Source organism: Rhipicephalus microplus, chromosome X (assembly GCF_043290135.1).
Source record: "Rhipicephalus microplus isolate Deutch F79 chromosome X, USDA_Rmic, whole genome shotgun sequence".
Taxonomy (NCBI): Eukaryota; Metazoa; Arthropoda; class Arachnida; order Ixodida; family Ixodidae; genus Rhipicephalus; species Rhipicephalus microplus.
The window spans coordinates 261,139,486-261,159,946 of NC_134710.1; the positions used below are offsets into that span (position 1 = coordinate 261,139,486).

Consider the following 20,461-nt stretch of genomic DNA (forward strand, 5'->3'; position numbering starts at 1 on the left):
GACACTAGAGTGGGGTGTCTTTTATATCTCAGAGCACGTTATCTTAATTTTATTCTACAGTTAACTGTTAAAGAGAAAGTGTAATAAACTTCCTCCCGCGTATACTCCTTATTTGCTAGCGTTGGCATTCGTTACGGCACAAGCACTAGGCGTGACCAACATGAAACACAGCTATTGGCTGTTTCTTTCCTCTGTTCGGAAAGAGCCTCCTGCTTCCTGGCCGACAGAAGCAGTGCCACATGTCTTCTGCTTAATTCCGGACGCTTAGTATTCCTCGATGTGCCTCAAAATATCCGTAAACGCATAGGACCATCAGTAGCGAAGAGCCGTAGCTATGAGCTCCTTCCTGAATACCACAGTGGCACAACTCTTGATTCCAGTATTCGGGCATTCTCCACGTTGCTAGACACTTTGAAGGTTGCGTGCACTGCCTCCACAGGACCCACCGGTGTACAACCCGACGTGCTTCCAATCGTAAATGCCGAGGATGGGTCACACGTGCAATGAAACAGCGGCTGTGATGTGAGGTGTGGCAGCGTCGATGCCACCCGTCCTCCGGTGCTGTACGCGTCCAATCAAGGGCACTAAACTGGGCGACTGATTAACCAAATGGGTGTTTTCCTTACCTGTATATAAAGTGGATAAAGTTTAGAATAATACCCTTTCGCAATACACCTCAATGGTGAGAAACATTTTTTAGCAGTGGTAGTGTAACAACAATAATGATCACAGTGACAAATATAATGCACAGAGCATACACTGAAGGCGCCATGCGAAAAAAAACGGAATTCATGGGCACTTGTGCTTCCCTGACTTCTGTTGTTTTGCTATGTTTTTCAAATTTCCTCCCTATTTCTTCCTCCACTGCTTTCGTCTCTCTTCATCGTAGTTTTTTATTTGTTTTTAGTGCCATTTATTTATCTACATTTTTTTCTCTTTATTGCCCTTTTTATACTTGCTCCTTTTTCGTCCCTTTGTATATTTTTCTCTTACTCCCTGTTTCCTTACCCCACCGCCATGGTCTAGTGGCTAAGGTACTCGGCTGCTGGCCCCCTGGTCGCGGGATCAAATCCCGGCTGCGCCGGCTGCATTTCCGCTGGAGGCGGAATTGCTGTAGACCCGTGTGCTCAGAATGGGGTGCACGTTAAAAAACTCCAGGTGGTCGAAACTTCTGAGCCCTCCACTACAGCGTCTCTTAAATTCATATGGTGGTTTTCGGACGTTAAACCCCACATATCAATCAATCAATCAATCAGTCCCTGTTTCCTTCCATTCTTTCCTTTCTTTACCTCTCCCTCTATTTCACCCTATTTCACGCTCTTCCTATTTGATTCTTTCTCCTTCAGTCTCTATCTCTCTTTCTCACTGTGTTCTACATTTTGCTTTTTCTCTTTTTCATTTCCTTCCTCCTCCTTCTCATCGCATTTCTGCTTTTCACGCTCCCTTCCCTTTCTCACCACCTTTTTATACTATAATATACAAGGCTGTGCTATGCTGTGCAAATGTGTCTGGATAGCACAGTGATTAGAACTCTCGTCTTCTGCTCGAGAATAAGCGGGTTCCAATCCAGCCTCCGTGATTGGAACTTGCGAGAGGAATGTCCCCTTTTGCCCCAGCTTTGGCTGAGTGATCGGCCGACGAAAAGGCGAAACCTCGAGAACCCAGGGCGAACGTCTATAAGCAAGCAGTGGAGGGTGGCGATCAGGAGATAAGTGTTTTCGGCCAGCGGATGGAGTCTTGTCATACAGTGAGTGACCAAGCAGGTGATGCAGTGTGTGCCTTCCGCCAGTGGACTAAGACGTGTCTGGAAGGAGCAGCACGTGAGTGGCTGACATGTTTCCGGTGAAGATGTGGTCCCTACGGCGCCAGAGTTTTCTCGAAGAGAAACCTTAGGCGCAGTGGGACGAAGACCGGTGCGGGGCTTTTAGTGTGCTTTTTTTTTTTTTGAAGAGAAGCAATCAAGCTTTGTTCCGAGAACTTTGGACTGAATACACCTCGGAAACATTTTAGTGTCTTGGTTGGTTAATATGAGATTGCAATGTACGCAGTGCGAGTTGAAGCAAAAGCGTTCGTAAGAGACACCCCAAGCCACATGCGACACAGAACGGTTTTCTGAAATTTGGATAAACCAGATGGAATGGTAAGTCCTAGATTAGGATCTAGACGGTGAAGACGGGTGTGGAGAAACCGGGGCGTGTTGCACAGAGACCTGGCGACATTGTGCGCGAGCGTATTAATCCTTGCGGCTGCGTGACTTCTTGACAGTGCATTGGTATTCATCATGCCATTTTTGTGGGCGTATAGATGCATGCATGACAAGCGTTCGATAGAGAGTGAATCGTCCTGACATAGATGCCTTGACATATCTTTCGAAGCTAGACAAAAGTGCGACGCATACACCTCCTATATCACTGCTTCGCATTGCATGGTGAACCATGTCCGGTTTTTTTATTTGTTTTTTCTCTCTCGCATTCCTAAAAGCTCTAACTATGAAGAACCGGGAACTTCTGTTCTCTATTTCAGCCCCACAGTATATATGCAAATAGCGCAACATGAAGCTGAAGCTTCTTGCCACAATTCCACTTTCGACGCATTGGATTACTCTGTTCACTGACATAGCATGTTTTGACGACACTAGCATTACATCAGCATGAACACCTCGGTCTGCCTCGACCGAGTATATTAGTCTGCTACAAGTAGATAGCACTGGTCTATCTGCAGCAGAGCACCCATTTATTTGCGAAATGCATTCTGTGATTTCAGTGGGAGGGTGACGGCAAAGTTGCGGATCATATATATATGAGGATGTGGGTAGGAGGAGGTCATGTTTATCTGCACATGTTTATCAACAACAGAACAATTCATCCTCAGAGCAGCTAAACGCATGAACTTCGTTTAGCTGCCTAGTAGCTGGCTGAGTGGCTTGCCTAATGGCTTCACGCAATTAGGCGCACATGTAGCTAAATGAAAGAAAAACGTCACTGCAATAGAGTTCGAAGACACATGTGCACAATCACCATGCTGGAACGCACTCGGGTGGTTGCGCCCCTTACTGGAATTTTCTAAAGATTCGTTCACTTACTATTATCTGTATATACCACGTACGCCACCTAGACGTAATATACATACACTCCTCCGCGTCTGAAGAAGACAGCGTTAAACGAGGTGAAGATTCAAGTGATTTCATACAATATTTAGTTTTAGTTGCAGAACATTATTGCGCAGGGCCGAAAGTAGAGGCTTTTCATGGCCTTCTTTCCGGCTGGCTCCGCGTGCATACAGACCCTCCCCCCTTCTCCCTCACCTCGTTTTTTTTTTCTTTTCAATCCTGCCCACAACATTCGCGTCTGAATTTGAGTGAGACGCTCCTGTTATTGGGATACGTTCCAAAAGAACGTGAAGCACTTTTTTTTTTTTTGCTCCTCTGTCCGATCAAACACGCGTGGATCCGTGCTTCCTGCATTCCGTATGTTTTTCTGGGGTTGCTGTGCTATTAGCCAGGCACCTGTGAATGCTGCACTTACGCGCTGTAGTGCAGGCAGGCCTAAACTATTACGCATGCGCACCAATGCAGAGCTAAGGGTCACGGTTCTGTGTTGGTGCACGAACGTTCATACCATCGGGGACGGGGGGACAGTCAGTGTTCGTGTTTTGACTCTTAAGACACTTGAACACTTTTATTTTTATATTACTAAATTGACAAAATAGGAAAGGTTGGTGCCTTTGTGGTGCCGCCGAATATTTCTTCTCGCCACAATATGCGTCAGAAAACAATGAGGGCACAAAAAAAAATTGAGGAACACTTAAGTTCCACCTTTAAGAATTCAACGTGATAGGGAAACCCGGCCCCTAGTGCACCCTTCTACCACTAAGTGAATACTTATTCTATGTTTTGTTGCATGCACACGCACGCACAGAAACACGCACACAGTAGATTGGACCAGCGCGCGCGCGCGAACGGTACATACAGGTTTTTGGTCTAAACCAGAGTCGCTTGGCCTCTAAGATACAAGCCGCGCGCTCGCCACCTCGGAGGCCGTAAAGAGTCTCACAATGCCTCACGGATGGCAGCACATTATCTACCATTCACTGTTTGCTTGATCGACACCTCTAGAAAGGCATGATGCGTTTTTCACTAGATAATCGTGATTGTCAATATTTAGAGCTGTTTGAAAGTTCTTGTGTGTTTTTAGCGGCGATGGCTGCACTATCCCAGCCTTCTTCAACGTATTTAGAGGCTTCCCGAATGCACGTACAAATCGCCGAATGGGCTCGTTTTTGTCGTGACACTTATCAAACAAAATGCGCTAATTGGGCCCTGAAACACTTTTTCAAATAACCATAGAATGAATTCACTAGAAGAGCTTATTGCCTGATGAATTCAACACCGCAATAATTATAAGAATCCATTCAGTGCGAGTGGTGTTGCCCGCCGCGGGAGTCTAGTGGCTAAGGTACTCGGCTGCTGACCCGCTGGTCGCGGGTTCGAATCCCGGCTGCGGTGGCGGCATTTCCGATGGAGGCGGAAATGTTGTAGGCCCGTGTGCTCAGATTTGGGTGCATGTTAATGAACCCCAGGTAGTCGAAATTCTCCACTACGGTGTCTAACTCGTTTAACAAAACCCGGCCAGATTGGAAACCACAATCGAAAAATAAACTCTATCCTTGTCAGTTTTCTCATGGACAGCTGCTTACATTACACTTGTGTTAGCGGGTAACGGAGCGGTAGCTTCAACCATCAGCGGAGGGCGGACAAAGGAAGAGAAACTGAACAGTCAAGCGCTGTCCCTTTCTTGTCCTTTGTCCGATCTGCGCTGGCAGCCGAATCCTAAACATAGCTGCAGCAGTGGTAGCGTTCACCTGTACATGTAAAACGAGAAGGCGCTCACCTTTTTCTTGTTCCTGACGACGATGGCGTCTCGCACTGACTCCGGGTTTCCGGGGATGGTCGAGTCCTTGAGCAGGCGGCGAATGCGCTCGTACACGTAGCAGATGACCAGCAGGGGCGCGAAGTACTGTGAGCAGACGAGCGCGTTGTTGTAGACGCGCCAAGCGCTTGGAGGCAGCGCCACGTTGTGGCAAAAGGGGCGCGTGCGCTCGCCACTGCGTTCGTCCTGGACAAGCGTGACGCGCAGAGCGAACGCGTACGGCGCCGCCGCCATGGCTGACGCCACCCAGATGACAGCGATGAGGACCCGCGCCGTCAGGCGGGAATTGAGGCGCGCCTTCAGCGGGATCGTGATGGCCCTGTAGCGGTCCACGGCTATCGCGGTCAGCGTAAAGATGGACACGTTGACCGACAGCACCTGCAATAGCACGGGAAGGGTGAAAAAAAGGCCATGCTGAGGGATACCAACCACATGAATAAGCACTCCGTCGGGGCAGAAATGCACGCTCTATCAACGTTTCTGTTTAACTGTGCTATATACAGGTGGTTCTATACTCGCAGGTTGCTCTCGCTCATCAAAATGGAGAGCATTGGTTTGGTTTGTACCACACATTACAAAACGTTTGCCTCCTGATCTGCCTCTCCATGCGGCCCCTTCCGCCTCTTATCGGAGAGTTTTGAATGCTACTGATTATTCCCGCTGGAACCATCATGATGATGTGTATGTGCAGTTTGCCTAGCCCACGTGGAACGGGCTTCAACATAACTGTATGCGCAAAAGCATCTTGCAAACTGTGAAGCGCTCGTCTTCCCCACGTTTTTTTTTTTTTTACTAATAGGTTCCTTACCGTCTCCCAAACAAAATTCCAGCAAAGCTAATTCAATATTTCGAGATTCACACAGTGTATGAAATTCGCATTAAGTAAAGAACGCTAGCTTTTATGCGTTACCGTCGTATGACTTCTCCTTCTCCTTCAACGAACGGAACTATATGTTCCCGGCTGCTCTTCTGAACAGCATAGAACAAACATGAAGCCTTTGATTTCAACGCGTTGATTCCCTACCATTCGTAAAACACACAGACACGTAACTTAGAAGTGTGATAGCTTGGGCTAGTTGGTATGGCATGACGATAGTTATAGCGCGAGAACAAAACGACTACACAGAGACGTGTCCTCCGTGTCCTTTTGTTCTCGCGCTATAACTATCGACGCAGACACGCATGCACATTATATATATATATATATATATATATATATATATATATATATATATATATATATATATATATATATATATATATATATATATATATATATATATATATATAAAATGTCGTAGCCATCGAAGAGGGCTGCAACTATTCTTTTTGGTCAGAAGTACAGGAAAATGTTTATTTTCTGACCTTTGGTCAGGAGGTGCAGCAGATCAATAGAAGGAAGGAAATGCGGCAGCTGGACGCTCTGCTGGACATTCAGACGGAAATTGCTCGAGCACTCACTCGTCCTTTCTCTAACTGGCGAACCGTAGGTTTGACACTCGCGAAAAGTGGCTGTACAGAGAAGGGGTATTTGTCGCCGCAATTCTACGTATGTCCAACAAACATCTTTCATCTTCGTTTCACGGGCTTTCGACGCAGCAGCAGCAGCAGTTTGTGTCGCGTTCCTGCACTTTCTGTAAACAATGCCACCCTATATTGACCGAGCAAGGGCTACACGTTGCTCCCTTTTCTGTTTTGTTGGAGAAGGCTATATTGTGCGAAAATACTGGTTCAAAGATGTTGGTATTTTTTTCTTATTTTTTTTTACTTGGACAGCAGTAAATTGGTTTTTGTACCCACGCGTTATCTTTATTACGCCTTCGTAGTTACGCACTTGTCACTGGTAGAGACCTCGTCGTCGTCAGGTTATCCTCAGCTTCATCCGAGAGCGAAGGAAGAAATGAGAGCATGCTTAAGCTTTACATGGAAAAGCGGAACGCGAAAGTGTTTCGAGGCTTTTTCGCATCACCTTCTCGTTCGCTTGCCATGATTCGCTTCTCGGTGGACATCTGAACCATACCGCGATTAAATGAACGTCTGTGCGTACAACAACGCCTATTTTAAACTATTTTGCAACCATGGGTTGGCCGACAAATTGGAGCTCACTCAGATTCTCTCAATATAATTAACTCTGAGGGTTAACTCGAACTCAGCCCATCCGAAATTTTCCTCTAGCGGACTCTCTGGGACTCAGACTGAATAAACTTTTTCTCAACCAGACTTCATACTCGGACTAAACCTCACCAACATCTGACAGAGCTGGTTTCACTCAGGCTCTAACTCACGGCTTGACCTGAGTCTGAGTGAGGCTAAGTGAGTTGACTCATGACTCCGTTAGTGCAAAATTAGTTTGCTAAGACTCGGTTTTGCTGAAATTTCGCTCAACCTGACTGACAGGCACTCAAGCTAATCAAAATGCGACTCACCCTTACTCACTCAGACTCATAATCAAGGACCGATCTGAGTGAGTCTTAGTGAGTCGACTCTGCAGTGAGTTTTCCGACCTATGCTTAAAAGGCATGCCTACTACAAGCACAGTTGTGAAGTACCCACTGCACAATATTCCAACGTTTGTTATATAGAAGGGCTCAATATGCACGCCTCTAAGAAATCAGGCGCATCTACATAGCTGTACATTTCGTCGGTGCTGTTGCTGATGAATAATTATACATATATGCTTTGTAATGGATAGGTATTTAGACACTATATATAGTCGCACACGCAGCTCACATGGTGTGACATCTTGTGCAATTGTATGCCTCTGACACGCAATATCACATGTGTTAACCTAACTGCACGCCCCACATTACGCATGTATAGGGTCTTTTCCCGAAGAAGTTTCAAAAAGTGATGGTGTCTCCAGGACACTTGGATTCCACATAATATGCGTGTGTTTATTCCGATTGGAACCCTAATATTATTATTAAAAACTATCATGAACTTTCGCTGATGCACAACGCCAATTTTCCGCTCATGGGCAACGCCATACCGATGCCGACAACTGATTCATTATGATGCAGGTTCTTTAACGCTATACGTTTAAACCTATTGTCACTCACCAGCGGTGTTCAATATTGTACTTTCATGGCTGTGTGCATTTCAAACTATAAAGGGACTGTGCGAACCGTTTTGTTATCTTGCCGCCACTGTGACACGCAGGTAAGGCGAGGTTCTTGCACACCACGCATATTCGGGAAGAGGCGCGTCCTCACTTGTATTTTCGAGGAGCCAGACTCAAGTACTCTTATAGTCCTTCAGTTCGGTCAACAAATGCACCCAAGCGCCAAGAAGCGCCCCTCAGTCTCTCTGTTGGCTTCCTCATTTCCCCTCTCTTTCCCTCAGTGGCACATCCTCCTCAATCTGGCGTACAAGTATTCCCAGTGCCCTTGTTTTCCGATGTTCCTTATTGTCATTTTTGGGGGAATTTCCGTACTCGACTCAAAACACGTCGGCTGCGCTACGTTGAACCACGGAGGATAATGCGGGCGCAGTTACGACAAAGCCATTAGGAATTACCCCCTTCTCCACCACGCCAAACCATCAGAACAAACTAGAAGTGGTAAAAAAGCAGAACGTGCCGACTCAACAGGCGAGAAGCGCAGATAACGGTGACGCGACGTCATGCGAGCCCACCATGGCGAAACGTGCAAGGAATTGAAGATGAATTCGAGAATCAGTACAAAATAAGGGCCGTCATTTCACGAACATTTATTGCGATAGCAATTATATGGGCACTCTCGTCTGGATTTTGCCACCGGCGAGTGCCGTCATTCACCGTATATGTATACTTATCTCTCTCTCTCTCTCTCTCTCTCTCTCTCTCTCTGTCTATATATATATATATATATATATATATATATATATATATATATATATATATATATATATATATATATATATATATATATATATATATGTGTGTGTGTGTGTGTGTGTGTGTGTGTGTGTGTGTGTGTGTGTGTGTGTGTGTGTGTGTGTGTGTGTGTGTGTGTGTGTGTGTGTGTGTGTGTGTGGAAACACAAAAAGAAAACAAGTCACAGCTTTGCCACAAACACGAAGCAATGAACGCGATAGCAACGAATTGGAAACTCACGCGCAGAATGGCAAGCAGATCGCAACGTGCCCCGCGTTTCTCACGCACAAACAACGCACGCAACCTACTCACAGGTACAGATGAACGCGAATAAGCGTCTTAGTTGTCACTTTCTTGTGTCTGAAAAGCGCACTTTTTTCGCTTACGTAGACTGTATACAACATTTGCAGTGACCTTTGTGCGCCGGGAAACTAAAACAGAATGGTTCCGGTAAAAGCCTAATGCCAGCCAAGACGCACGATCCTTCCTTCCGCGTGATAAGGCCGCACGAGGAGCGCTGACTCCCAGCTTTTGCGGAGAAAAGTGCGCGTGGGTGATGAGAGCGCAGCCGCCGCGTCACGACGATGTTGCTACGCGCGCTCATATCGCCATCTTGCTGGTAATGCTGAAAACACAATAGCCCCCCCCTCCCGAAATGCCCGCCAGCAGCGGTAAGTGGTAGATATAAAAAGTTTGCCGTTTGAACGTTCAAGGGCGTGCTCCTCGGTGGCTCAGTGTATAACCCCTCGCACTCACGATTCCGAGGGCGTAAATTCGATTCCGTGCGCCAGAGTGTTTTTCTGGATATTTCTTTCTTGCAATTTTATATATATATACGTATACGCATACGGTGAGTGACGATTACGCTGACTCTGGTGGCAACATCTAGCCGAGTGTACCCATATATTTTCTATCACAATAATAACACGGAAAAAGACTCCAGCACATGGAATCGAACGTCCGACCTCTTGCTTGTGAGTGCATGGCGTTAGCCACTGAGCCACAAATGACCAAATCCTTCAATGTTGAAACAGCAAGCTATTTATATCTACCTCTTACCAGGCGATGCCGATCTCGGAGGAACTATCGTGTTTTTCGCATTACCAGCGAGATGGCGCAATGAGCGCGCTTCGCCAGATTGTCACGATGCGGCGACGAGCGCTCATTCGTTCATATCCCACGCTACTTTGCCACCCGGAACAGAAAGGGGGAGACTCTCATGCGTGCGCACGCTTATATCCTGGTGTGGAAAATCGTACGGCTTGGGCTTTCACAGGAGTAATTCTGCTATAGTTACCGGGCGCGCGGAGGTCATTTCATTCAGTGCACAGACTTTGTTTGCTAAAGGGGCGCGGTTTCTAGGCACAGCGAACTAACAACTGACACGCCTGATAAAAATAATAATAATTTGTGGGGTTTAACGTCCCAAAACTACCATATTATAATGAAAGACGCCGTAGTGGAGGGCTCCAGAAATTTGTACCACCTGTGGTTCTTTAACGTGCATTTAAATCTGAGCACAAAAACCTACAGTATTTTCACCCCCATCCAAAATGCTGCCACCGCAGCCGGAATTCGATTCCGCGACCTGAAGTTCAGCAGCCGAGCGCCTTAGCCACTATACCACTGTAACAGGGCTACACCTGAGACACCTATTTTTATTCATCTGTACCTGTGAGCGTGTTTTGTGCGCCGTTTGTACGTGACTAAGGCGGGGCACGGTTCGACCTGCTTGCCACTCTTCGCGTGACATTTCGATATTTTGCTATCGTTGTTTTGCCTTTGCGGAAAAGCTGTGGCTGTCCTTTTTCCTTCCGGTTCGGTGCGCAGCTTATCGTTCTACCGTTTCAGTGACCGGAGAGAGTGAAAAAGTGACATCTTGCGAAGCGAGGTCGAATGACGAAGCAATGAACCGAAAATGATTGTTACAAAATACAGTTTTAAGAAGTTTATTATACATTTTGTCATAGATGTTTACAGGAGAACTGGCATCAGTAGACAGCGTTCACGCCACGCGCAGCAACCACGGGCTCAAGCCGATGACGTTGCCACGGAGGTGTGTAGCAATGCCATTGAGGCCACTCTTTTACACTACAATGAGCGTAATGTCCGTCATATTGAGTGGGAGGGGATTCCCCTTACGGAAACGCCATACATGGCCCATATATAAGTTATATCTGGCCATATATAAGCATATATGGCAGCATATGTGGCCATATATAGGCATATATGGCAGCATATGTGGCCACGTATAAGCATATATGGATGTATATCTGGCGGAGTCGGTTCATGTATGGGGTTATATACGGCCATATATGACGCGGTTGGCCCATATAAGGAGTCAAATCTGGCCAAATAAGGCACGGCCACACCATATATAACATATCAAGTGGATCCTTATATGTGCAAGTGCTCTCTTATTTGGGATGAACCACGTATATATTTAGCAACGTGATCACACTTTTATGCGAATTGTAATATATAACAATTTGTACACAAAGCTGACCTGCTTGTTTTTCATAACAATAGGAGTATTAAATATATATGTTGTTTCTGCCATGCAAAAAAACCGAAATTTCAGGTCAGCTTTGTGTACGTGATAGTTGCAACTCAGTTGAATGCATATATGCATGCATTCGTGTAATTTAACTCGTACATTTTTTATAGCATTTAGGTTTGAAACAATAAGTTGCAATTATTACGATGTAAATAATGTATACAAGAGCAGACATGTTTTACGAGGAAGGAATCGTGTCAAGTCACAAAACGTATTGAAGCTTCCGAACCTCGCTATTATTATAGAGCAATCCTATATAGTATTATGTAAAGACAAAATGCATGCAACTTATATTGTTCACATTAATGCATTGTTTAAAGTGGCAGCAAAAAAGAGTAATTTCAATGCACTTTTAGCTTCCACATCGGTGGACAAAATTTCTGATTATTTGAAAGTTTTGATGGCTATATGCTCCCTTCATATAACAAGATTTCTCTTAATCCTGTTGACCCCTCATCTGCGATTGCTTTCAGCAGCCATTTACTATAATTGCATGCGCAGTGCAATGTTTAAGGGAGTATTTTCAAAAACAAAAAGAACTTACGTGAATGCAACTTGCAGGCACTATTATGATTACATTCAAGATGGAAGTTGTACTAATTTATTCAAAAATACATCTTGCGTTTCCTTTGGCTACGTATAATGTTCCTGGCTGTGCACATAGTAAATTTATCGAAAATTTTATGATTGCACAAGTGAACAAATAATTTAGTGTAATGTTTGCAAGCGTCAAATAAATCTCACGTCATAGACATGTACGTTAAGAAAGGTGCAACTGACTCACACGTGATACATATTTAATGGACCATGTAATGAAATGCTGAAGCTTTATAGCAACATTTAACGTAGGCTGCCGAATTCACAAAACTTCTATTTTGTGTCGGTGTGTCATTACTTAGTCGAGGTCACTAAAGCGCACGTGCCATCATCAGGATTAGCCTAAACATTGCCTTGTGAATACAATTAGTATGACACATTTTTTGCGGGCTGGCGTGATACCTAAGCCAAACTCTACATTAGGTAAACAGTCCCTTGTTGTGCAGGCGCGTAACGATTCAAACTGCTTGCGAACATATCCTTTCAACACCAACACGGTAGTGCACTTACTTATAAGATATGTATGCCGGTACATACCCACCAAACTGCGCAAGTGCACACTCACGTATAGAGATTCATGGGCACCCGGACACTGGCAATTCATTCAATGTGGCTAGATATTTTCGGCCATGTCAGAATGATATGAGTGTATTATTATTATTATTATTATTATTATTATTATTATTATTATTATTATTATTATTATTATTATTGTTGTTGTTGTTGTTGTTGCTGTATTTCGCAAAACGCCCAACAGCAAATCCATATGCTGTCATACTGCGTCGTTATGTAAGTTTTATGATATCAGTTATCTTGGTGTTCTTTTTGATAGCATGCTCAATTTTTTCTACTTGCATTAAATGTGCTGCCATGCGAGGCCTTCATTCTCTTCCTGTTGGCTCAACATCTCGCGAGAATCCGGTTCTTTTACAGCCTTCTACAAATTGTACACCGCGATATGTCGTGGTCAACTTGAGTACATATGCATATTTGATTTGGAATGGCCTTGCTAAATCCAGCAGTAGCGCGACTGAGTGAGTCCAGAAAAATTTCATAAGTATTTACCCTCATCGTTTCACTAGAATCCTTTTAACACTGCTAGAATATTATATTTGCCATCAGTTAACGGCCGGCAAAATCGCGCTGAGCTGTTATTTCTTTACAAGCTAGTTCAGGGTGAGATATTCTGTCCTTCTCGGTTGTAATAATTTTGAAACTCCGCGTAAGTTATCGAGAGAGAATCGACCGTTGCATGTACCTGCCAGCTTCTTTCAACACTCTATCCTTTACAGAATACCGAGTCTATCTAACGTCAACTTTCTCAATTCGTTATGTTTTTCATAGTCTACAGTCATTTTTTTTTGTCAGTGAGGGCTGCCCTGTCCTAACGTAGCTTTGCACATGCACAGATTCTTCCCTTTTCCGTCTTTCAGGAAGCCTTCGCCACGGTTATGTATATTCTACATTATTTTTCAGTCCCATTCCATGAATATCTAGTCTTTTATTTGTTGTTTCCATTGTGCGTTGATTTCTTTTCGACTGCTCGTTTTTGCTCTTTTTTTTGCATTTCTGTGGACAGTCTGTAATGTATTGTTTGTTTTTGTTTTCTTTTCGCGCGCGCCAGCATGAAAGACCCTATGGTTGTTCTTGGGTAGGTTAAAAAATGATTGATTGATTATTGGTTGATTGAATATTATTATTATCATTTTAAATGCTTGCGAAATAAGATGAATATTCCGCTGAAACGCGTCTTCGTAGCCAGCGTACACGAAGCAGCGATTTCAGCTCCACGGAATGCCTGTCTCAAAGGTCTTGCACGTACAGCTTTCTGGGCCCGCGGGAGGAAGTTGAAGTCCATTGTTCGAAAAAACTCGCCTGACTGCATTGGTTGCAAGGGGTGCGCACAGTAAAAAAAATACAAAAAAGGGCGCCCGTAGGATGAGTGGACACTTCGGAGAAAGTTGTCCGAAGAAGCGTGGCGCGTAGGCACCATGTAGCCCTGCCGTACGTGGCATACAACAGTCTGTCGACAGTCGACACAGCAGGAAAGAGAGTGCCGCGGCCCATTTCAAGTAACGACGAAGAAAATAGTTTGCACAAACATTCAGTCGTATGGTAATAACATTGCGTCAATAATAGTTAAAAAATGAAACGTCGTTCACCAATAAGCTCAGGAAAATTTAGTTCTAGTGAAAAGTACGTAAATCATTGATCTCAAGGAGTAATGTAGTATCCATTGCAATATTCATTGTCAAGCCTGCATGCACTGTATCCATCCGCGCCATTGTTGCTTTTTTGCTCGCCGGAGTCATGGGTGCCATGCTGATCGAGTTTGTTAATTTTCATTCCTTTTGCTCTTATTTCGTGTTCAACTACTGCTCCAATTTACACAAGATAATCGCGCAGCTCTCAGGAATCTACTTCGCTGTACGCGGCGAAATTGTGGACGGACGTGGAAGTGTTTTTGTGTGCGTGTACGTCTGTACGCTGCTGGATTGGCGATCGTCAACTTTTCGTGCGAGAAGAAAATGGATACCCACGCTTGCGGGCAAGCGTTGCTTCAAAACTTCTTCCTAAAACAGTACGAATGCACGTGGTGGCTTTAAGGTGTGAATAGGTTATCAGGATTAACAGGCTCCTTGAAAGACAAGTCTCGGTTAAATGTTAAGGTAAGTTCATCATTTTCATTACCTTCGCACGTTGTTCATAAATATTATGATAACTCGAAAACATACCACATTGCATGCTTGCTGAGTAAATAACTTTATGCTAATCGTGGTTACGTCATTAGGCTGTTTTGTTTAAGCGATACGACAACACTTTCTTTTTTTTCACTTGATCCAGACAGTGCTCTATTTAATCAAAAAATCTACGCCAGGAAAATGTTGGTTTTGTGCCATTGTACTTTTTATAAATATATTGATGTAAATATACTTGTGTCTTATTTTTCTCATTTTAACGCTTGAGGAAAAACCAAGGATAAATTACAACTTGCGCAATTACAAATAAAAAAGAGTTGCATATCTCAAACTCCAAGGGTGTCATGAGATTTATGAGCCCACGTTTGAATTTGTCTTGCGTTTGAATTTATCTTTCTTCGTCTACGTTCTACTTGTTTTTATATTTACGTGTGTTTTGATAAGGACACGCAGTTAAAATTTTGTTGCTAGTTTGATTCTTCAAAGCAGGGTGCTATGTCACGGATCCAAATGGAAAAACTTAAGAATAGCCCGTAATTTAGTTTCCGCCATCTACAACCAGGGTGATATAAGTGTAAATTTGACTGCAATGCGTATATCACAGGCGACATTATCGTTACTGATGTCGCAAAATCGCGTGGTTATCTTGAGGAACTGCGCATACCCGCATACATAGTTACACAAAATAATGTGATGTCACGTTTTAATCCGTGAGCACTGTAGATAGTTTTACGCAAGCCGACAAATAAACTGGTATGATGCATTAGGGCTTGCAATGTGTGAAAAAACTGGGGGACCGTTAAGCTCCGTTTTTCACATTTGAAGGTGATAGCAGTATCGATTCTGTTTCTTGTGCGTAATTCAATCACTTAGTGTGTACTCTTTATTGCATGATGCTACTTGAACAAGTTTAATTGTGGAATAGTACTGTGTAATTGAGAAGATTGAAAGTGTCTCAAGGAAGGTTTCACACATGGCTGCATTTTGTGTAAAAAAGGGGTAACATAGTTTAAAGAACAAGAAATATTATGTAATTACTGAGTTGCGCCAAAAAATTGAAATACAAAAGGAAGACACCTAGACGCAGCACCCACTGACAACTGAAACATTGTTGGAGAAAACAGACATACGTATATATGCGGTTACGAGAACATGTTCGGTGAAAGAAAAGGATTAGATGAGCAGACAGATTGTATAAATGATGCGCTTCCAGGAAAGCTACCTCAGTAGCAAGCAACATAAGTGAGAGTTACGTGACACATGAATCCCCAGCTTTGTTTATGAAATACGCCTCTCCGATTTCCCGCGCTATACCGTGCCACTGAATTTAGCTTTAACTACCGTATTCCAAACAAGGGCGCGCAGCCACACTCTCTACAATATGATGATTGGTTAAAGAATGGTTGTTAATTCTTTTAAAGAAGCTTTGTGATCTACAATTATATAAATAAATTCTAAATAATACTTCCCACACGACAGCGCAGTGCCGTCCACCACACGATGTCCACACTGTGAAAGAAAATGATCAGATGTCTGCTCATCTAATCATTTTTTTCCACCTCACGTGTTGTCGTAACCGCATACATATGTCTGTTTTCTTCAATAAAGTTTCAGTTGTTAGTGTGCGCTGTGTCCAGGTGTCTTCCTTTCGCACTTCAAATTTTTTCGCGCAACTAAGTTAAGATGAAGTACCAACTCGCCCAGCAGAACGTGCTTCTCATTATAATGTGTGTAAAATGTTTTAGAACTTTATGCACTCACTACGCAGTCGTGAGGAAATACGTGCAGTAACCAGTGTGCCTTTTGTAATGGTTGGCTGTCTACCAACGTGACCGCGAAGTCACGTTGGTAATAACGTGTTGTGATGCTTGATGACAATGCACGCTTGTATCATGCAATATAGCTGCGATATTAAAGGTGTTGTGAAACCTGCATGCAGGATACATGTATTTATTAAGCATGACAGTTATTTTCCTTGCATTTACAACAAGAGGAAGTTATTCATGCTTTATTTCCAAGCAGATGCATAGCTGTGTTGTAGAGCACTTGCATGCCATGCAAATTGCCTGCATGATGTCGATCATCACTCAAACCCGAAAATTTATAATATTTGTTTTATTTGCATTCTCTCAATTTTCGATCATTGACAAGACGATTTTTCATGGAGAGGCACCGATGCCTACACCGGAATTTCTGCAGAATGAGCTCTTTACAACTGTTACGTTAATGATGCATTATTGGCAAAATGGAAAGCGGATTACGTTTACAAAGTACATTTTTAGTGTCCCGTTGGCAAGAAATATTGTTAAATGCCTCCGTTCCCACGCGCACAGAGACCTATAGAAACCAGTTTTAGCAGTCGTTCTATAGGTCATTAGTCACAATACTTGTACACAACAAGCTTGCATACCAATCACTTTCGACCGAACTTCTTAAAAGTTGATTATCAACTCATTTAAGTTATTCAATGCACACGCAGTTCATACGGTCAATAGCAAGTCATATTTCGTTTTGACTGACTATGGACGCTCCATTGACACACGAGAAAAGTTTTAAACATAACACACTGTGAAAGATATCTTTACGAAACTCAAATTGGGTTCTTTTATGCTATTTATTTTTGTCAAGTCGGAATCGATAAAGCGGAATATTTACTTGCACCGTACTATGTCTCGGACCGTGTTGACCATAGGTTCAAGATAAGAATAATCGCATGCAAGACTGACGTGTTTCAAAATGATTTGTTACCAAAAAAAAATTACAAGATGGAACCAGCTGCCTTCTAGCATTGCCTCTACACTCCCAAATATTTGTTTTATTTCATGTTAGAATTGTTCCGATTTATATGTTAGAACATGTTCCGATTTATATATGAATTTCTTTTGCATATTGTAATTCAGGTGACTTTGATTATTTGTTTGGCTGACTATGTATTTTTTGTATTCTACTTTTCGTAAATGCTCCCCCAATGTAATGCCAATTGGTGCTGTGGGTAATGAAATAAATAGATAAATAAAGAAGTGTCGATAAGTAAGCAATAAATTTAAGCACAAAGAATGTATCTCTTCAGGAAAAGTGGACTAACAGTGACATGTGCCCACCACAAACTTTAAATATGATGTCAAGTTACATTTTAGCAAATCGTTGTTGAGAATAACTTGAGATATATTGAGGATAACTTAATTGAACAAGAATGTTCTGGGGTATGTACTGCCTTTGTTTTGGAGATGATAGTGACTGCATGCAGACCTTTCAACAAACAGGTATATTTCTAGCTGAAGAATGATTTGAGCAGCTATATTTTTTGCCGGTGACACAGGCTGAACTAATATAGATGAATCATTTGAATGGCTTTATATAAAGGTATCCATATAAGGCCATATATGAAAGCATCCATATAAGACCTTATATGGATGCCTCTATATAAAGCCATATATGGCCATATACAGCAGCACCCATATATGGGGATATAAGGCCCATATATGGCTATATCAGGATTTGAACATATCAGTTTATATACGGCCCATATATGGGGATTCCGTATATGGGCCAGATATGCCCAATTCCTGATGTAGCCATATATGGGGATTTTTATATAAGTCCATATATAGGATTTTTGTAAGGGTCGCTCTTGACGCTACTCAATTTAGCGTTTCACGAGTATATAAATTTTTCTTGCGGGTGAAAGGCACCTTCGCGCGCTGTAAAGTAACAAAAAAAACGACTGCTGTGCAAAAGTTCTATTTTTCGCTATACTTTTCTCAACTACCACTGCAATTCATTACGCGGGAACTCCTACTGTCACTTTCTCTAAGCCTTCCAATCAAGGATGAAATGGTCTATGCGTGAACTGCTTCCCTCGGGTGACCTGCTAACTTCAGAGAGAAAATGAAGCTCGCTCCTCGCCATACTGAAAAACAGATGTCAAGAATAAAGATGTGTGCGTAAGATAACCATTCTATCTATATTGATAAAGCGTAATTGAGCCCAGTACTCATTTTCTCTCAGTGAACGTTCACTGTTTGAAGCCCAATCTTGATTTGGTCTCTCCTTTCAAGCGCTTTTATATACTCTTTCGCAACCCTAGAAAACGAGGCATATTTTTGCGATTTTGACTGTTAAGTAAACTTTGGTTAAACAGCCACCATAACTATTTCGCTTCCATTAAATAAAGTTCGGGTGCCCTAAATGGGGAATAATCTTCTAACAGTCATAGCATGAAAAAGTAAACATACCTAACGAACCACAACTCCTTCAACTTGGTCTAACGGTAGCTTAGCGGCACGAGTTATCTCTTCCAAAGGCATGTAAATTATGTATTGGAAATGCAACGACCGATGAGCTTAGCCTTAAGGGGCTTTGTTTTCTCGGTGCTGGCTCCCATTTTTTCTTGAGAAGTCGTACAAACGCCGAAACTTTCTCAACGATTGCTAGGGCCCATTTGACTGTGGCGCAAAATACATTCGGCGAAATAGGGGGAAGCAGAAGACACGAAAATGACTGTGAGCAATGTAGGCAGAATCTCGCCCGAAAAGAAGCCCTTTCAGAGTTTCTCAACGATGACAACCACGCTGAATAAAATTTGTTGTCTTCGAAACGCTAGTCTGGGATAGGCCGTTCTAAGAAGTGGAAATTTGTGTCAGGCCCTCTTACCCTCTCGATAAAGACCTACCGAAGAAGTTGTGTAAATTGGGCGCAGTGGATGGTGCATAAATACATTTTCTTCGTTCCCACGTATTAGCGACTTTCTAAATTCCGTCCTTACTTCATTCCAGGTTTCATTGTCCTTCGAAAGAAAACGTTGTAAGGAACTCTAAAGTAAAAAAAAGAATCATCGCGTGCACGTCTACCCGAACGTAATAAAATTTTCGCTTTACCTGAAACGTGTTCAGGAAAAAATGAAAAAGAAGACAGAAAGTTCAGCTAAAATAAAAATTTGATCAATACCTTGCCTCGACTCCTTTGGATAAGAGGCTAAATCGTGATAAAAGGGTGGAGGTAGTGGAACGGGTATTACGAAAATGGGTGTTATTCAATTTCGCGGCAGAAAGGGTGGGCTGAAAACTAATAGTGCAAGTAAAAAAAATTTTGTAAAACTACGAACTGTAATAAACAGCGGTACAAAATATGGGCAGTGGCATAATCGTAAAAACGTAAAGCTATGCGTCTTCGTCGTCACTGCTTAAACGCCACCCCATTTCATACCTTTCATGTGGCTCAGAATATCACACTATGCCGGCTTCGACTACGCACAATATAAACAAATTCGCGTGGTGTTTTTTTTCTTTTCTGTTTTCTTTTTTAAAACGGAGTCGTCGTGACTGCAAACATAACAGTGCGAGAATGGTCCTTTTTTCTTCTATTTATCTCCTCAAAGAGCAGAGTTTTCAAGCTCATGTAAATTTGCACTGTCTGGAAAACTTACATGTTCGTAGGTTTCCATAGAAAGCAAAATAAAAAACACAGATCACACGGACAGTGGGAATCGATTATATACGATGCACGAATGAAGAAAGTTTATATGTCACATTAAAATCAGCAAACGTCACGAGGCGCATGGACATAGTACACAGTAAGCGCAATTAGAAATGTTGTGCGAAACTAAGCTAGCAAAGCTAGCGAAACGGCCGCGAGCACACTATGAGTGTAGCATGTAGTCATGATTTACATGACACGCATGTCATGATTATCATGGTTGGACGTGCAATTTACTTTCCTCGTCTGATAATGTCACGTAAAATAAATTTGGTATATGTAAAGCTTGCGAAACGGCCGCGAGCGCGCTATTAGCGAAGCATATAGTCATGTTTTACATGACATGACACAT

At 42.9% G+C, this 20,461-nt stretch overlaps 1 protein-coding gene across 1 annotated transcript in view; it reads right to left on the minus strand.

Moving 5' to 3' along the window:
* Window positions 1–20,461, minus strand: part of LOC119162251 (tachykinin-like peptides receptor 99D) — a 175,189-nt gene that overhangs the window by 147,698 nt on the left and 7,030 nt on the right. Inside the window, exon 2 of the mRNA XM_075879001.1 lies at window positions 4,890–5,306. Within this exon, the coding sequence (XP_075735116.1) occupies window positions 4,890–5,306 (417 nt within the window). The remainder of the gene's footprint in view (window positions 1–4,889; window positions 5,307–20,461) is intronic.